General features: G+C 47.7%; 1 protein-coding gene across 2 annotated transcripts in view; it reads right to left on the minus strand.

The window, feature by feature from the left end:
- Positions 1-20,004, minus strand: part of LOC142573237 (dual oxidase maturation factor 2-like) — a 547,099-nt gene that overhangs the window by 164,547 nt on the left and 362,548 nt on the right. For both annotated transcript variants that reach the window (XM_075682837.1, XM_075682836.1), the window contains one exon: positions 9,756-9,967. In XM_075682837.1, the coding sequence (XP_075538952.1) occupies positions 9,756-9,967 (212 nt within the window). The remainder of the gene's footprint in view (positions 1-9,755; positions 9,968-20,004) is intronic.

Below are 20,004 nucleotides of genomic sequence, written 5' to 3' on the forward strand. Positions count from 1 at the left end.
ACCAACCAGTGATTTTCGACTTTAACGGTGTAATCTGAAAACGCAGAAAGCGTATTCGTGCGCATAACATAAATTGCTTTTAGGCTAGCTGTTTTCTGCTCGATGATGCCATTGTTGCACAAATGGAACACGAGAACGGGTGCCCCGAGCGCCCCGAGAGGACCAGGAGACAGCGAGAAACCTGCGCTGAGGCTCATTTTAGTGTATTTCTGTTTGGTCTAACGTAGTGCAATAAATCCAGTTGTCAAGAGTAGCGCCAGATTCTTGTGTTTGCGTTAGTTTTATTTGTGGCTTCAGCTAGTCATGCACTACTGATAAGAGTTATGCAGTCCCCAGCCCTTCGTTCCATTCCCCCTAAATTGCGGAGAGGGGAGGTCTCCGTAATTCAAACACTTCTCCAAATGGATGAGAGTTCGACAATACTCCCTTTCCGAGGGGGTCAACTTGTGCATTCTATTCGTACAAATCCTATTAATGAAATGATTTCATTTGCTGACTTTCACTTTTTATCTACGCGACAAAAAAGGTAGTTTTGCCGTCTCAGCAACCTGACAGTTACCGTCAGGTACTATTTTGTTTAAACATGAGAGCCAACACGCGTGGCGGCATCTTTATTTAGGTCATTATTGCCCGTAATTTAGCTAACTAATAAATATTCGAGTAAATACAAGCACAAGATAATGCTTACCATGCTCCGCTGTGGACGAAAGCAATTAATTTTAAAAATGGGCAAGCAAAACCAATGTGGTAGTCTCCATTGTTAACAACGGCCAGCTGCAGTGCAAGTTTGCCACCCAGTTGCGACTGTGGAAGCAACATCTCGGGAGCATCGCCGCCAACCCCTAGCCACATCGTCACTAAATCGACTTTGTGTCGGGGAACAAGACGCGCATCCCCCACTCTCCGTCACTTCAGCTAGGATGCGTTCGATGAAGCAGGCTTTGTGCTGAAACTACGGCCAACCTCTAGCCTCATCGCCGTTGTGACGGAATGAGTTCGGCGGGCCAACTATTGTTCCAAACTCCCCAACGCGGACCTGATCTGCTACGGGTGCGCGAGTTGCCGCAGGAACGCCGTTTTGCGCTGCTTCCCACGCACCGGCCAAGACGCAAGACAACGTGCTACCCGGAACGGCTCCGAGTTCTACGGGGCCCCTCTGATGTCGGCTCCGGATATTCGCACCTGTGTGTATGCGTGTGTGCATGTGTGTGTGTAAACCGTGCCGTAGAGAGGCGGCTAGTTCGCGATGACTGAACGAACGTTCGCATCACCTTTTATCGGGAGAGGACCGAGTGTTTAAAAACCGCTGTTGTGCGGCTGCTCAGGACACTCTCTCTCAAGCAGTCATGTTAGACTGATGTACTTTCTCAAACAGTCATGTTAGACTGATATAAATACTGTAAATATACCCATATTCCTCGTTCTCGATGAAAAGCAGTCCTTCCCTTCATAAACGTCCTCAGCGTGGATAAGTTGGACGTCGGCATGGGCCAACTATCTTCTAATTCATGCCCGACTCCAAACTTGACAACGGATCACGAGCGATGGGATTGAGCCCCATATTCTGATAACTGGCTGACAGCGGTGAGATGGACTTTGCGGCGTGGTGCTGTGACTGCGGTGAGTGCTTGGTTCTTGCTTTGACTCTCTAGGCATCATGTTGTGGTTGTTCTGTTGAGAACAGTAGGGAAGCTAGATTGTTGAGTGTTAGCTAGGTTGTGTTTTCCTAGCTAGATTTATAGAGCAGGATCAAGGCAGTAAAGCAGCAATCATGGAGTTAAGGACACTGCTGAGAGACGAGTTGTTGATTGTTGGTGAGGAACTGGGCCTAGATGTACGCAAGGAAATGCTAAAATCGGAATTACTAAAGCTAATTTCCGAACAGGCCAGTGAGAAAGAAATTGAAATGGGGTTTGAACTTCTGAAAAAGAGAGAAGAACGAGAGACAAAAGAAAGGGAGGAACGCGATTAAGATCGCGAGTTAAGAAAAATGCAACTGGAACTTGAAAGCAAACGTTTGTATTTGTCTCAAGGAAGTGAAGGCGCTCTGGGACGATCAAGCGAGGCGGAATCGTACCGCATGGACAGGCTATTAAAGCCATTTGAGGTCGGGACCGACATAGGCTTGTTCCTATGCAATTTTGAAAGGACTTGCGAAAAGATGAACTTCGGTCCGAGTACATGGCCACAGCGGTTGCTGTCTATGTTGCCGTGTGAGGCGGCGGAAGTAATCGCCAGACTGAGTGCACAGGATGCATATGATTATGCAAAAGTTAAGGCTAGTCTCCTGAAGAAATACCACCTTTCAGCCGAAGCTTTTCGGCAAAGGTTTAGGAGCACAGGCAAGAAAGATAGCGAGGGATATCCTGAGTTTGCATACAGCTTAAGGCCAACCTAGTCGAGTGGCTGAAAAGCGCGGAAGCGTACGACAGCAGAGACATGATCACTGAATGCATGTATCTAGAGCAGTTTTACAAAACCATCCCCCAAGCAATGAAACTGTGGGTGCAAGACAGAGGGAATGTAAACACTGTGGAAAGGGCGGCTGAATTAGCTGAAGAGTATGCAACGCGTAGAAAGTTGAACGCCGAGGACGGTAACTGGGTCGGTCGAAATGGACCGCGGAAACCATTTCCGTTCAAAAACGGTTCGCAGACTAGACGATCGGAGCCTGTAGACATGGAGGAAAAGGCCGCAGAAAAGAGCGAGGAGAAACTTAACGGAGAAACCACACAAAAAGAACAGAAAAGAAAATTCGAATCTTTTAGACCCATTCGCTGTTACAAATGCCACAAACTGGGACATACAGCTGTACACTGCGGGAAGCCTAGCGTAGTTTTCTCCTACGTGGAGGAAAAAGACGAGAATATGGAACTTTTAAGTCCATATCTTCAGAACCTGCAAGTTAATGGCAAACCATGCCGAGTGCTAAGAGACGGTGCCGCCACGATGGACATTGTCCATCCGTCTTACGTGACGGTAGATGACTTCACCGGAGAAGTCATCATCATCATCATCATCATCATCAGCCTGGTTACGCCCACTGCAGGGCAAAGGCCTCTCCCATACTTCTCCAACAACCCCGGTCATGTACCGGGGTCACCGGAGAAGTAGCATGGATCAAACAGGTTGTAGAAGAACACAGCGTATGTCGCCCCATGGCCAAAGTCAAAATCAGTGGACCATTCGGGGAGCTAGAGACTGAGGCTGCAGTTTCCAAATTTTTGTCACTGCAGTACCCTTACATCTTTTCGAATCGTTCGAATCATTTACTGCGTGACAAAAGGCTTAAACTGGGAGTGGGCGTAGTACAGGCATTGACGCGAGGCCAAGCTCGTAAAATCGCGTCGCTTTCGGCCGGAAAGGCACAAGCTGCTCCAGCGGAAGTAGCAAAGGAGATAACTGCAATAACCGAATCCGAGCTAGGCTCGAGTGATGAAAAAACAGTTGAGGAAAGCCTGCCAGCTGACCAGTTCAATGAGAGCGTGGCACTAGAGTGTCAAAGTTCAAGCCTGCAGGAAGAGCAAGCTGACGCACTCCCAAGTGAGACAGGGTCGTTATTATCACCGGCCTCAAAGAACTTTGATCAGCTCTTACGTGTGGATAGAGAGTCACTGGCAGCCAAGCAAAAGAATGCTGATGGCGTAGCTAAATTGCATCACACAGCTAAAGAAGGCATTGCTAGGCGCAACGTGACAATACATGAGAGAGGAGGATTGTTGTATCGGCACTACAGAGATGAAAAGGGTAGGATTTTAGATCAGTTAGTCGTACCTACTAAGTATATGGAGGACCTTTTGAGTCTCTGTCACGGAAATGGGTGGTCCGGCCACCTAGGCATAAACAAATCAAAGGAAAGATTGCTTATCGAATACTACTGGCCTGGCTGTTTCAAAGACGTAGAAAACTTTGTAAGATCATGCGACGCCTGCCAGCGTTCTGGTAAACCAGGAGAGACATGGAAAGCTCCACTGAAGGCAGTGCCCTTAATCACAGAGCCTTTCAGACGACTTGTAATAGACACGGTAGGGCCCCTTCCAAAAACAAAATCGGGCTACAGGTACTTGTTTACCATGCTGTGTCCGGCTACAAAGTTTCCAGAAGCAATCCCTCTGAAAGAGCTCAGCTCCACCGAAGTAGTAGACGCGCTTTTGACAGTGTTTGCACGAGTTGGGTTTCCAGCCGAAATTCAGGCAGATCAAGGGTCAGTATTCACGAGCGCACTGACTTCCACATTCTTGCAAAAGTGCGGGGTAAAGTTAATACACAGTTCTGTCTATCACCCTCAGTCAAACAGTGTAGAGAGGTGGCATTCGGTGCTTAAGCGAGTTTTGCGTGCGCTCTGTTACGAGCACAAGGAGGACTGGGAGAACTGTCTGCCAGCAACTTTGTTTGCTTTGCGAACGGTTCCACATGAAGCGACAGGGTTCTCGCCAGCAGAACTAGTGTATGGGAGGACACTCCGTTCTCCACTGAGAATGTTAAGAGAGATGTGGGAGGAAAGAGGGGAGAGTCCAACAGTGGTTGAATACGTGCTAAATTTGCTGGAACGGCTAAGCGCAACCCAAGAACTAGTCGGAAAGAACATAGGAGTAGCTCAAAAGAATGCCAAATTCTTTTACGACAAGAACGCGAGGCTTCGTACCTTTAACGCCGGAGACCAGGTAATGATCCTCAAACCTTCAACAAGGAACAAGCTTGAAGTTCACTGGGACGGGCCCCTTAAAGTGTTGCAAAAACTTTCAGATATTAGCTATGCTCTGAAAAAGCCCGGTCGCAGAAAGGAAGTGAAGCTATATCACTGTAATTTGATGAAGCCTTATGTAGAGCAGAGCGGAGTCGTTAACTATACCATCAAAGAGCAGGATGGCACTAGTACCAAGTTTAAGGAGTATAGGGCGGCCTCCAACTCTGAAATCGGCCTAGAAGAAGTAGTAGAACACTCGGTAAGCTCGCACGCTCTAAGACCCGAGCAGCTAGATGAGCTAATAGAGGTATTAGAGGAATATCTCGACAGATTCAGCGAACGGCCGGGTAGAACCGAACTAATAACGCATGAAATTGAGCTGACATCAACCGAGTCAGTAAGATCAAAGCCTTACAGGGTGTCTCCAAGACAGAGAGAGATTATGAAGGCAGAGATACAACGCATGCTAAAGTGGGGAGTTATTGAGCCCGCTCAGAGTGACTACACGTCGCCGCTAATACTGGTATAAACCCCTAACAAGGACCTTCGTTCGCGTGTTGATTACAGGAAGTTAAATACCATAACTAGGGATCAGTTGTACCCGATACCCAACATTCAGGAACAAATTGAAAGAGTTAGCGCTGCTAAATACATTTCAACTATAGATCTCGTGCGGGGTTACTGGCCAGTTCCCCTTTCAGAAAGTGCCAGCCGCTATGCCGCATTCATCTCACCTGTAGGCACTTTTCGCCCTCTCGCACTCAGCTTCGGGCTGAAGAACGCGCTGTTTAGCTTCTCTAAGTTAATGGATATTGTCCTAAAAGACTTGCAGGAGTTCGCCTTGCCCTATCTTGATGATGAAGCAATTTTTTCGGACAGCTGGGAACAACACGTATCGCACCTTAAACAGGTGTTCTCACGGTTGAGGGAAGCCGGCTTAACGATGAAAGCGGAAAAGTGTAGGTTTGGTTGTTCACAGGTTACTTATTTGGGCCATGTTGTCGGCCAAGGCATGAGACGGCCGGCCGAGCTGAAGGTAGCTACGATTGGAGAATTTCCTCAGCCGCGCAGGAAAACAGACCTTCGTTCATTTTTGGGACTTGTGGGGTACTATCAACGGTACATTCCGAATTACTCGCAAATGGCAAGTCCATTAACGGACGCCCTCCGAAAGGGAACACCGAGTAACGTACACTGGGATAAGGACAAAGAGAACGCTTTCCAAAGTTTGAAAACGCTATTGGTTTCTCGTCCTGTGCTTCGCGCGCCAGACTACACAAAGGAATTCATAGTTCAATGCGACGCATGCGAGAGAGGTATGGGCGTGGTACTTAGTCAGGTCGGTGACGATAACGAGGAGCATCCTATCCTCTATGCCAGCCGTAAACTAAATGTAAGAGAGGAAGCCTACAGCGCTTCAGAGAATGAATGCGCTTGTTTAGTTTGGGCCGCCCAGAAGTTGGCAGGTTACTTGTACGGAGCGAAGTTCATCTTCGAGACCGACCACTGTCCACTGACGTGGCTCAATCAAATGTCACACAAAAATGGCCGCTTGCTCCGATGGAGCCTCACTCTCGAAGAGTACAACCTCTCCGTTAGATATAAGAAGGGAAAGTTGCATAGCAATGCGGATGGTTTGAACAGACTGATTTGAATTCTGCCTTTGAGGGTCCCGCCTAAATTTTAGGGTTACTAGTGTTAATGTTGTTAAGCCAAGAAGATCTCCTCTCATTTAGTAGGATTCCCTCCATGATTGCTGAATATGTCAGCACGAAATTGCTTCAGAAATTAGCATAGCGAAATGCAGCATTTTTTTGTTTCTGCACTTATGTTTTTTTTGAAGCCTAGCGGGTCTAAAGTGAGAGCCAAGGTACGTCATCTCGGCGTAGAGCCGTGTTGTGGGATTCATTTTGCAGTTGCCTGTCCTTGTTGGATGTTTTGGGGCGGTGACATCATTGCACAAGTGGTTACTGCGAGCCAAGACATCACCCCCTGGCCACCAGCCGTTCTCTTCCTGCCCAGCGTTTATCTGCGCTAGACAGTCGAGATTTTCTGGGCCATGGAGGCGCTGTTAAGAACGACTAGCTGCAGTGCAAGTTTGCCACCTAGTTGCGACTGTGGAAGCAACATCTCGGGAGCATCGCCGCCAACCTCTAGCCACAGCGTCACTAAATCGACTTTGTGTCGGGGAACAAGACGCGCATCCCCCACTCTCCGTCGCTTCAGCTAGGATGCGTTCGACGAAGCAGGCTTTGTGCTGAAACCGCCGCCAACCTCTAGCCTCATCGCCGTTGTGACGGAATGAGTTCGGCGGGCCAACTATTGTTCCCAAACCCCCCAACACGGACCTGATCTGCTACGGGTGCGCGAGTTGCCGCGGGAACGCCGTTTTGCGCTGCTTCCCACGCACCGGCCAAGACGCTAGGTAACGCGCTACCCGGAACGGCTCCGAGTTCTACGGAGCCCCTCTGACGTCGGCTGCGGTCCTTCGCACCTGTGTGTATGCGTGTGTGTGTGTAAACCATGCCGTAGAGAGGCGGCTAGCTTGCGATGACTAAACGAACATTCGACTCACCTTGTATCGGGAGAGGACCGAGTGTTTAAAAACCGCTGTTGTGCGGCTGCTCAGGACACTCTCTCTCAAGCAGTCATGTTAGACTGATGTACTTTCTCAAACAGTCATGTTAGACTGATATAAATACTGTAAATATACCCATATTCCTCGTTCTCGATGAAAAGCAGTCCTTCCCTTCATCAACGTCCTCAGCGTGGATAAGTTGGACGTCGGCATGGGCCAACTATCTTCTAATTCATGCCCGACTCCAAACTTGACAACGGATCACGAGCGATGGGATTGAACCCCCAATCATAACACCATGCAGATTGCGACTACCGCACTAAATGAGTGTTGACCCAATGGAGTCACGAAAGCCTGCTGCCTTGTGGTTTTCACATTTACTGGCTTAAAAACTGGCACCATTTTTGAGATCACCCCCGGAACCAGCTGTTACCACGCCTCCAGGATACCCGACAGTGCGCGAAAAAGCATGGCGGGCATTCCAAATACCCATTGATTCGCGCAGTGTGCAAGCACTTGCGAAATGGCTGCTTCTGGCTGGCATACCTTTGACGTAGGTCAAGCATGTTCTCGCTCCATCGAGTAACTCTTGCCAGCTTGACTCCTTAGCGAAGTGATAAGAAGGTCACTAAAACAAAGCAATTAAATTACATAAATCCTTAAATAAATCTGTAATTAAGATACAGAAACTATTACCCTTTGACTAAACGTTAAAGGGAGACTACAGTGAAAAATGATTTCTTCTACATCAGTAAATTACCGTTCTACAACACCAAAACACCACTCTTACAACGATAAGACGTTTGGTAAGCCAGAAAAAGCGCAAGAACGAAGTACGGGTGGCGACGCCTACTTAAGTTCCCGCACTTGGTGGCTGTGACGTCTTGGATTTTGATGGCATCTTCTAAGGCCTACGAATTACATATAGCGGTACAGATTGACTACATTGTGTTCTAAAGGAGCCAAATATTAAACATGGCAAGTTTCGGGAACCTTTATTCAGTCAACGCGGTTCAAATACGAAAATATACTTTGAAATCCCTGACGTCACGCTGACGTACCGGCGCTGGGGTTTTGGCGCGAAATTCAAATACTGATACTTGGACCTTCATTTCCTCCATCTAATAATCAAACTATTTCTTTGAAATGACTGCCTGCATGGTTCTCAAACAATTCTTCATTAATCTAAACTGATTTTTTGTTTCGCTTTAGTGTCCTTTTAAGGAAGTAACTCTCGCTAATCGTCTATGCGCAAGTTAGGATTTCTTCTTTGTTTTGAACATGTATGTCAAGAGCACATTTTTTTAGTGTTGTTTAGGAGATACAGTTAGGCTTCCTTGCTTTGTTTTTTTGTCATGTGAAAGTGTTTGTAGTTATTATTAATATTTAAATAGACTGATTTGAATGTACGGTGTACTTATGTATATTGCTGTAGTCTTCCTCTATGAATTTGCTTGTACTTCGTCACTGACCATGTTGAAAGTGTGCCTGCGTGAATGCAGGGTGTCTAGGTCCTCGCCAGATGACCATGTGTGTCACCTTTAGCCCTCTTCACCTGGCCAATTGTATATTGTCTAGATTTCAATAAAGTCAGTGAAAGGGAAATGTTAGTGCGTCTAAAGGAATGTAAAGATGGTAACAAAGAATTCTGCTTAGGTCATCAGAAGTGCTGCTAGCACAGAATACCGTGCTGTTTGTAATTATCGCGGCACAGGTAGTCAACTAAAGTTAAATATTGAAGGCGCCGTATTGTAAAAATTGAGAAATGTAATAAATTGGCCTAGTCTAATTTATCAAAAATGGCAAATTTACCAGTTGTGTATTATCACCTAAAAACAACACTTAATTAAATTATGGGGTTTTATGTACAAAAACTACGATGTGATTATGAGCCACCCCCCAGTGTGGCACTCCGGAAATTCGGACCACCTGGGTTTTCCTAGCGTGCACCTAAATCCAAGTACACGGATGTTTTCGCCTCCATCGATATGTGGCTGCCGTGGCCGGCATTAAGGTGACGACCTCGTGCTCAGCAGCCCAACACCTTTTCCACTGAGAAAATCAACACGTAACACACCGGGACAACGTGCCCAATGCCTTCCAACTGCATTTCGGAATCCCGGGCTCCCATTCCATTGCAATTCCGTCTACCAGACATGTGCCATTACACTCCGGTTGTCTTAAGCTCTGGATTGATGTCGTAATCATTCCGACTACGTAGTTGCCATTCAGAAGCTCTGCTATTGAACTCTTCCGGCAGTCCTGACGTTTTGCTTCAACGTGTCTGGTGCTTGCAATCAGAGTACCAAAGCACAAACGCACGAAGAGCAACTCTGGTTGCTCTTCCCCACGCTTTTTTGTGTTTAACCTTTTCGTACTTCTATCAGGAAAATGGCGCTAAGCATTCGTGGTGCATGGCAGGGAATCCTAAAAGCTACTGTCAGGCAAAACGAAGGCGCACGTCGTGCCGAGAAAGACGACAATACTTGCCTGCTCCGAGCACCGCCCAAAAGCACCAGCCGAAGGTGAAGCGGAGCAGGCCGCCCTCGAAGGGGATGACCAGTGGCCGTGCCGGCAGCAGCGACGCGTAGAGGGCGCCGCTGAGCAGCATCACGGCGCCGGTGAGCTGCATGGCGTAGGCGCCGTACCTGGGCACGGCGCACAGCAGCACGTTCATGAGCAGCCACAGCGCCAGGGAAGTCCTGCAAATCACACCAGAAGTTACTGCGACGCTGGCACAGCGGTATGGTATCGTTGCATCTCACGCACATCACGTGTATAGTAAAAGCAGCCCATGTCTCCGGGTTGAGGAGATGTTTGACCTGCAACCCAGAGGTCCCAGCAATCTGCAGATTGACTCAGCCTCATTTTCATGCACATATCAGAAACAAGGTAAGATTGAGAAAAAATGTGTAAGAGTGGACTGTCAGTTTCACAAGAGCAGCATCACATCATCGCCGTTGTATTCACCATTATCCCCGCATTCATAATTTACTCAGGAAAGGTTATCTTATAGAAGTACGTATGCACAAAGATGCCGCAAACGATTAAATGGGAGCCATAAAATACTTAGACTGGGAAAAGCAAGAAGTAACGGAGGGACACAATTAGCTAGTGTAAAAAGTGGGTATAGGATAGAATGCTACATTGTACCATTGCTGCGTAAAGCGATCGTATAACGCTTTCGAGCACTGCAAAATGAATTTTCCGCAGAGTGCTTACTTAATCCACATGCATGTCACTTCGCGTACTAATTTTCTATAACGGTCCCGCATTTTGTAAAGTTAGATATCAGTAGGCTCTTTATTTATGCTAGGGCAGCGGGCTAAAGCTCACGCGGCTGCTAAAACACACTGAAAACGCTCCGGAGTGCATGCATTCGTAATTTATTGCATTTCAATTGTCCTTAAACATTTTTCATAACACGACCCTCACTTTTACAAAATTCATAGAAGTTGCCTTCTGCAGTTCATGAAGCGCCGCGAAAACCACTTACGAGCCTCGTTGCATGCATTAAAATAGGAAAAATACGAGTATTCAGTGATTATTCCCAACGATTCTAATTAGGCGACCCATGTTAAAAACCCACCGTTAATGACATGCAGTTAGCCACGCGCGCCATTTTGACCAAGTGTAAACTCCGTGTGACGTACATTTCTCAGGGGACACCAAGAAACTTGTGTAGCTGAGAACGGCCGTATGGCGCTTTGGAACACTTGCTTATAAATTTTAGAGCACAGCTCTTAGGTGCCCATTCCGGTGGCGAGCGTCGGCGTGGGAACTACTCGGCGTAACCGAGTGAACGAGCAAAGCGAAGGATGAAAGGCCAAACGTGGAGCGTAGCGGGGGATGAAGGATGACGATAGCGAAGGGAGCGCGAGGAGGAAAGCGGAGGAGGAGGGTGCACCGGCAGCATGAGGCGGAAAGCAGAGGGGGAGGGTATGTAAGTGCTTGAGACGAAACGCGTAGTGTCGTGCAAGACGGGCTCTAGAAACGATGGCTACGGGATGGGGACAGAGTATTGCGCGTCGTCTGTTCCCCGATGACGCCACCGATACCACAGATGGAAACAAAACGCTGCATGAGGGGAGGTCTGCTTGGGGCGGCTGCTGTGAATCGTGCCCGCACGTCCACCACGCGCTCTCTCTCTCGCGATCTGCCGATCGGCGAGGCAGTCGCGCCACACTTCGCTTCGTTTTCAACGTGCCGCAAGAGAGAGAGACTGTCTGCGCAAGCCAATATATTGCGAAATGAAAACACCTATGAAGCTGCGCTCAAATTTTGCATTAGGGAGTGTTGTAGCCGTCGGTGAATTTGTCGCAACTGTAATTACCTAACACATTTGACACTGCACACGCATCATGCATAATAATGCTCCCGCTACGTTGGGTTGTTAGAAAGACAATTTAACAAAATTTGTTGCTGCGCTAGTTGGTTCATGACTTAAAAGCAAAAGTTACGGCGCTAAGCAGTACACATAGTTTGGCGAGTTGGTTTGACATGACGATCGTGTGAAGGCGCTTAAAACACGAGGACGATTGGTGAAGACGATACAGATGGCAGGATGCGTTTATTAGTCACATTTCTTAGTACAATTTGACAATGCACATTCTAAACTGATCACGAGGGGGATATCTAAAGCGTGCCGAGCACAATCTTAAATACTATAGGGTTTCCCGTGCCAGAACCACAATCTGATTACAAGGCACGCCATAGTGGGGCACACCGGAAATTTGGACCACTTGGGTTCTTTAACGTGCTCCTACATATAAGCACACGGGTGTTTTCGCATTTCTCCCCCATCGATATGCGGTCGCCGTGGCCAGAATTCGATCGCGCAACCTCCTGCTGAGCAACCCTACACAATAGCCACTAAGCGACCACGGCGGGTGAGCACAATCTTGTTAGAGGTTTTAGAAATCAAATTACACGATTGCAAGACGCTCGATTTTCTCCCTCCGTTATTACGGGTGTTCGCAAAAGCCTCCCGCAAAGGTTAAAATAGGAGAAATAGTGCAGAAGTAAAAGGAAAAGTGTCCATGCACGTAGTACCGTACGTTCATAAGCTGTCAGACAATGTAAAGAAGGTCGTAACCAGATGCAATTTGCGCATTGTGTTTTCCACCCCTCGCAAACTGGCCACGATTCGCCCTTTGATGGCGAATGAACTGCGGCTACATGGTCTAAAGAGCATTTCACGCGCTAGACCGATTGTGTTGGTGATGTGGTTTACAGTATTATGCTAAAGTGCGCAGGGACAAACGGGCCGATGTTTCAGCGATCCAGCGAGAAATCAGCGGTTGCCGGTCATCAGCAACATGGCAGACCACTGCAGGCGCTGTGCTTGTGTGCCACTCCTGTACAAACCGACATTTCTAAGGAAAGCAAGAAACCGCACTGAAAGGGAGATAATCGAGTCTTTTTTAATAAAAAGAGAAGAAAATAAGTGTGTTAGCATGCCGTCACTACCATTAAGTGGGACAGAAATGTCATTCATAAGAGATAACCTGTAATTGTCACCAAGATTAGCACGTTCAGCTGCCTCAACCGGTTTGATACTCGGCTTGCGCCTGTAATGCAGGCGTGCGCCTATGAGCCTGCAATGATAATTCAGTTCAGATCGCTGGCTGAGGAGCAGTGTTAGCTCCTATCGCCCTTGTCAATGTATCTCTACTGTGATTATTTTCCAGTTAGGTTTCGTGTATGAAATCGCGTGGTTTCAGGTGAACGAGCAGTTGGAAGTTGCACCCGTATATGTCATTTGTGTCTCACTTTGTCTTCGGCTGCATAGCGCCGCAACTTTTGTTCTGATTAAAGAGCTTTGGTGTGGCCGCTATTCCGGTAAATGCAAGCGGACTTGGAGTTCTGACCGATGAGCGGAGGCGCAATAGTGAAGGCCCTGCTCGGTGCAGTGAACTGGTTGCTGAGAGCTCGACCAGACGAGGGCAGATACTACTGCAGCAACCAAGTGTAGTTTGCTTTGCTACTGGTGTCAATTTTCGTTAGCGCCGTAATCCTGTTGTTACCGAAAATTTACACCAAAAGCAAAGTGGAATACACTTTATTACTGCAATATCGGCTGCGTGTTTGTCGCGTTAAGCACTGCGCTACTAGGTTGCTATGCCGTGCAGGCTGTTCGTGCTTGCGCCTCCACTCCTCCGTCAAAACACCTAGTCCGTTTGCATTTACTGAAATAGCTGCCACGCTGAAACTCTCTATTTTCGGCCATTGGACAAACCTCCTACGCGGTTTGTAATATACGTTTGTACAGCTCTTGAAGTGTTTTAGAGAGGCGTAAACAACCCATTTACTTAAACCTTCGGCTAACGTTACCCATAAGTTGACCCCATTTTATGAAAATCCAGTATATCCCGCACCTTGATCTTCATCAGGGCGACAGGGAAACTTTGGAAGGATTTCATATAATGCCTCCTAAGAGCCAGAAAATTAACTGGAATTGACAGTGACGTCAAGGTCACGTGCTGTTTGGCGCGAATCTGAATTTCTTTACCGCCTGGCACTTCGACCGCTACGCCAGAAGTTATTTTTCGTTTGAGGCTGATGCGGGCTTGGGACTCGGGTCAGCCGAAGGCGCCATTAAACTATAGGAGTGGTATATGTGTTAATGTGAACATAACTATGCTCACTTTTATAGAAGGCCATTGCTCCAGTAGGTTCCTTAGGAAGGTGAGCGAATAGGATGGAAATAAATGTCACTGCCACAAAGGTTTCAAAAGAAACTTCACTTTTATCTGTCTAGAATAATTCAACCAATATAAATGACCAAATAAAACATGTTTCGATGGATGACAAGTACTATGTCCATCACACTGTCGTAACGTTTAGTAACATATGCATAACCTTTTCACAGAATCATTCGTAATTTTCTGCGACACCATATCCAACGGTTATCAGATAACATTGCCCCACATTATCATTTACAAAACATTGCCCTTACTAATTTTGCTGCCCGTCGGATAGTCAGAGCCTTTCTTACGGAAAACGAACGAACCTAGCGCGACGTTTCTTCGCAGAGCGTTGCGCATTTATCGTGACGACGAGACCAGCGCGTCGGATGCCACACTGCGAACTTGCACGATAATAAAAAGCTTCACTCACATCTTTCAACAATAAATTTCGTGCGATGGGTCAGGCAAAATTTGAAGTGAAGTGCACGCCACACTTCGAACAAACACGCAAAAAAGAAACTCGGATGAAACCGCCACGTTCAAATGATCAACGCCATTCCCAGTGACATAATAACTGGTTTGCACAGTGTTGCCAAGTTTTGCGCCGGAATCACTGGTTGATAAGGGTCACCAAGAATGAACTGATCAATTGTGAAATAGAAAAAGTTATCCTTTTGTTGTTTTAGTACAGCAAAGATACTGGAAACGGGATATGTAGCGGTATTCTGGTTAAAAATATTGGAACGCTTTTTTTTCACATGGTTTTCTAGTTTCAGTGTTCGTCCACCCCCCCCCCCCCCTCAACTAGTCGGGCTTCAGTCATGCACCACTAACTGAATGTCTCTGGCGATAGGTTTTGGCACGGTTTTTGTTCCAAGGGCGCTATTCTGGGGCCGAATCTTATAGCGGTTCGGTTGGGGAACCGTTCGTTTGGTCTCCCCTGATAGGATTAAATTTTGGGTACGTCACAGGTCGTCCGAGGCAGCGGGGCGGTATCGCAATTTATGAATTTTTCATGCATCTGTCCATCATTTTCAAAGCGAACCGGTCGTAGGAACCGGCCTAGGGGTAGTCCGCTTTGGATTCAGTTGCTGTGGCTTGGCTGTTGGCTTGCGACCCTGGCCGCGCGCGCCGGTCGTGCGACCCCGGTGACACGCGGGAGTCGCGCACGCATGCGTTGGTTGCATCGGAGGCGATTGCCTTCGTCGTCGGCTTGGCGTTGCTCTTTCGGCGTCGAGCACGGCTGGAAGTGCGATGCGCGTTCGAAGAAGTGACGGATAATCAGTTGCACCGCCCTTGCCGGCTTTCGAAGTAGACCTTTTGCAGGCTACGCTATCAAATGGAGGAGACTCGGGTGCAAGCGTACCAGTGGTCATTCCAGGCAGAGGAAGGAATATTGCGCGCTGCGGTTCATCGCCACCACCTTGCCGCTTCCAGAGGTCGGTCGGACGCCAGGGATTCATCGGAATGGTCTGGATCTCTGCTGCCGACACTGTCCACAAAGTTGCTCCCACAATTACTGTGCTGACCGGTAGAAGGGCTGGGTCAGCTTTCCCCTGACCTCCGCTTCAAAGCCAAGGCCAAGGACATATTAGGTCGAATTCCCAGTGCTATCGCCAGCGTGAATAGCTCGCAGATCGCCGTTCAGCAATCAGAAAGGTTCAACCTAGGCTGGTTCAGCGCTCCCTTCGTTCGGCTGATAAAACTATACAGTCAGGACGGGAAGGTATTGTGGAGCTCTCTTATTTGGCTGCCCTTTTTTGTCTGGTTCCGGATTGCCACAATGTGTTCCTCCATTTCCCGGCACAGCGCGCACCGTCAGCGCCACACTCTTCGATTTTACTTCGCGCAGGCAATGCAGGGCCCGTATATCCTAATGTTCTATTTCAAGTCCATTGCTTCTATCACGCGACGCGCCGACGGGCAGATCGCCGGGATAGCGCCAACGCGGCGGCGAGCTAGTCATGTCCAAACCGATGACGAAGGGGGAAAAAAGAAGGAAAATTGATATAGTCGGCTAGTAAAGGTGTCCCTAAGAACCAGTTAACGGTTTTGTCGCGCTCGCTACTTAAGAAGTGCTGTCAGTGCGTTCCTGTTGCGTGCATCGTGCCAACTCCTGGGTAGCGGACGACATAGCGCTGCGCTCTGCCAACCAATTTACGCTAGCGATACCACCAGGCGGCTGAGAATGAAAAAGAATGACATTAATAAATTGCTTCTGCATTGCGTAAACGCCCGGCACCACACGTTTATACTTCAGAACTTGGTATATAATATTTAGTTTGTATTTTACATTTATTTGGCAAGCAGAAACATTCTGCAATTCTTCGAATTACTCGTCATATAATAACGTACACTTCAGAGATGGCACCCTCTCTTCTATTTGTCGCGTCCTCCCCTTCTTCCACCAACGGCTTTGGAGTGGCATATTTAGCGACGTAAGCGGCGAAGCAAATGGTTCGTATTCCAAACCGTTATAAGATTCGGGGTGCTATTCTCGACACGCATGGCGGCTGCATGGCCGCCATTATCCGCCATGTTTACACTCTCATTGGCTGTGGAGAGCTGACGTGCCTTGAAATTTGTGCCGGGAAACAGAAGTTTTGCGAAATGTCATTTTGCGTTTTCATCAAGATGACGAAACGTGACGTGGAGCTGCTAATTTTATGGACTAATACATTTTTTGGCCCTTGGCAAATATATAGTGATGTTAGCGCTTCAAAAAGAATGTGAGCGGTAGCGTGCAGAAGCCAGTGCAATGCATCTGAAGTTGCGCGAATATGTGGTGGCGATCCAAGATATGCGCCATGCCAGCTTGCTGATTGGCTGAAGGAATATCTCGTGAGGAGCGTCACAGGAAGGGCTGTTTCGTAAACGTCCTTTTGACGATGCGTGACGTAGCGCTGGGCCGTCATTGCTGAGATTTTCCGCCATAATTTTTGCTGCGACGAGCCGCGCGAATTATGCTAATGAGCAGCCCTATGCAATGACAGCCGAGAGGAATGCGTATCGCCACATTTTCCCCGTCGTTTGGCGCCACGAAAATCTTTTGTTCATAACGCGTGCTCATAGTATTTGCATCGCTCTCGGGTGGTGTTGGCGTTTGTGTTTGGGGCCATCATTTTTTAAAAGAACGCGCTTATACGAAATAATATTGGTTGAACATAGCAAACTTTCGGCAATGTTGTCCACTTTTCCCTGCTGCATTTGTATTGTAATCAAGATTAATGCCTTTTCGCACAATCAGAAGTTATGACAACAGGCTCTTTCCAATTTATAAAAAGAAATGTACGCAAGGCGGCGCCTTGAAGTTTCTTCCCACGGTGCGAGTAACCAGCGAAATGAACAAGAGATGGCAGCGCCGGCGCTTGCGTCGCGCTAGTGGATATCTCAGGCGCGCGCAACGCTATCGGTGATATTCGGCCGTTTCTCAGCCAGCCGAGTCGGGCTGAGTCCCTTGCGTTTCACGAGATAGCGATAACATGGCCTAGAACGTGCGCTCATCACCACTGGTAGATCGCGTATGTTGTCTCAAGCAAGAAAACAAGCGCGTTGGCGCCAACATGCGATGACTCATTACATTTTCCGGGACACGCATCCTAGCTATTGAAGCAGACGACGGCTTGTACGCAGCAGACGACGGAAATGAGAAGCGTTTTCGACGGAATAATCATACACTTTGAGATAGCTGCTTTATTTTTACTGCGGAGGAAAACTGTTTTGCTTTACCGATAACGCTACATTCAGTGCCTTCATTACAGTTTCTTAGGCGAAACGTCAAGTTGGCGCCACGTTACGTAAGCAAAACGGGGCCACCAGCACCATTTTGTTTACGTCGCGCCTACGTAACGCATCGAAGAAAATGGCGGAATGTCCAGAATAGCGCCCTCGGTCCCTGGACGCGTAGAGTTTCTCACTATAACACCTAGAGGGTAATCTGGCGCCACCGTCTACGGGAGTTTCTTAAGGGGGCACCGTGCCGTCATGGGAATGACGGTATGTGTGTCTGCGAGGCTCGTGTTGGCTGGTGTTGTAAGAGGCTTCGTCTAAAACGTGGATATGGCTACGCAAATAACGCGTTCTCCAAGTAAAATCTTCATAAAATGTTTCCATTCACGCATATTACATCTTTACTCTCCCACGATGCATGACCAAGCGAAGAAAAGCAAGAACAGACGACCAACTGTTTCAAAGCGAGCGCGAACCTTGTAGTCTGTTCTCCAACTTTAGCGGTACTTTTTACGTAACATGTAGTCGTACGCACAATAACAAGCTCTCATAGTTGAACAAAACATGTTTTCGCGCAATAATAAAGCTAAAACAGCTTTTCACGTGCTGTTCTAGTAGAAAATGAATCATTGTGACAGACGGAACGGTACTTGCCAAGCGCATGTTCAAGGTGTCCTGCCTCTACGAGAACGATGCCAATCCGAATCCACAATATACCGGCATTCCCATGCATACAACAGCGCAGCAGCGCCAGATTTCCCTCTAGGTAATGTAGTGAGAAACTCTATGCCTGGACGTTCCGCCATTTTCTTCAAGGCGTGACGTAGACGCGACACGTTCAAAATGGCGCTGATAGCCCCGTTTTGCTTTCGTAACGTGACGCAAACTTGACGTTTTGCCTAATAAACTGACATGAAGGCACTTAACCTAACGTTCTTGATAAAGCAATTGTTTTCCTCCCCAGTAATAACAAAGCAGCTAGCTCAAAGCGCACGATTATTCAGTCGAAAACGCTTCCCACTTCCGTCGTCTGCTGCGTGCAAGCCGTCGTCTGCTTCATTCGCTAGGATGCGTGCACCCGGGAAACGGAATGAGTCATCGTACATTGGTGTCAACGCGCTTGTTTTCTACCTCGAGGCAACGTACCCGACCGACCAGGGGTGATGAGCACACGTTCTAGGCCGCGTTATTGCTATTTTGCGAAACGCAAGTGACTCAGCCCGACTTGGCTGGCTGACAAACGGCCGAATATAACCGATAGCGTTGCGCGCGCCAGAAATGTCTGCTAGTGCGACGCAAGCCCCGGCGCTGCCATCTCTTGTTCATTTCGCTGGTTACTGGCACCGCGGGAGGAAACTTCAAGGCGCCGCCTTGCGTACATTTCTTTTTATAAATTAAAAAGAGGCCGTTCTCATAACTTCTGATTGTGCGAAAAAGCATCAATCTTGATTACAGTACAAACACAGCAGTGGCAGCAGTGGTGCTATAGGAGGAATTAGAGGGCAGTAAATGGGATATAATAGGGCTCAGTGAAGTTAGGAGGCCAAAACAAACATATACAGTGCTAAAAAGCGGGCACGTCCTGTGCTACAGGAGCTTAGCGGAGAGACGAGAACTAGGAGTCGGATTCCTGATTAATAAGAATATAGCTGGTAACATAAAGGAATTCTATAGCATTAAAGAGAGGGTGGCAGGTCTTGTGAAACTTAATAAGAGGTACAAAATGAAGGTTGTACAGGTCTACGCCCCTATATCCAGTCATGATGACCAGGAAGTCGAAAGCTTCTATGAAGACGTGGAATCTGCGATGCGTGAAGTCAAAACAAAATACACTATACTGATGCGCGACTTCAATGCCAAGGTAGGCAAGAAGCAGGCTGGAGACAAGGCATTGGGGGAATATGGCATAGGCACTAGGAATAGCAGGGGAGAGCTATTAGTAGAGTTTGCGGAACACCATAATATGCGGATAATGAATACCTTCTTCCTCAAGCGGGATAGCCGAAAGTGGACGTGGAGGAGCCCGAACGGCGAGACTAGAAATGAAATAGACTTCATACTCTGCGGTAACCCTGGCATCATACAAGATGTGGACGTGCTCAGCAGGGTGCGCTGCAGTGACCATAGGATGTTAAGAACTCGAATTAGCCTAGACCTGAGGAGAGAACGGAAGAAACTGGTACATAACAAGCCGATCAATCAGTTAGTGGTAAGAGGGAAAATAGAGGAATGCCAGATCGAGCTACAGAACAGGTATTCGGCTTTAACTCAGAAAGAGGACCCTAGTGTTGAATCAATGAACGACAATGTTGTGGGCATCA

The sequence above is a fragment of the Dermacentor variabilis genome, chromosome 2 (assembly GCF_050947875.1).
Source record: "Dermacentor variabilis isolate Ectoservices chromosome 2, ASM5094787v1, whole genome shotgun sequence".
Lineage (NCBI taxonomy): Eukaryota > Metazoa > Arthropoda > Arachnida > Ixodida > Ixodidae > Dermacentor > Dermacentor variabilis.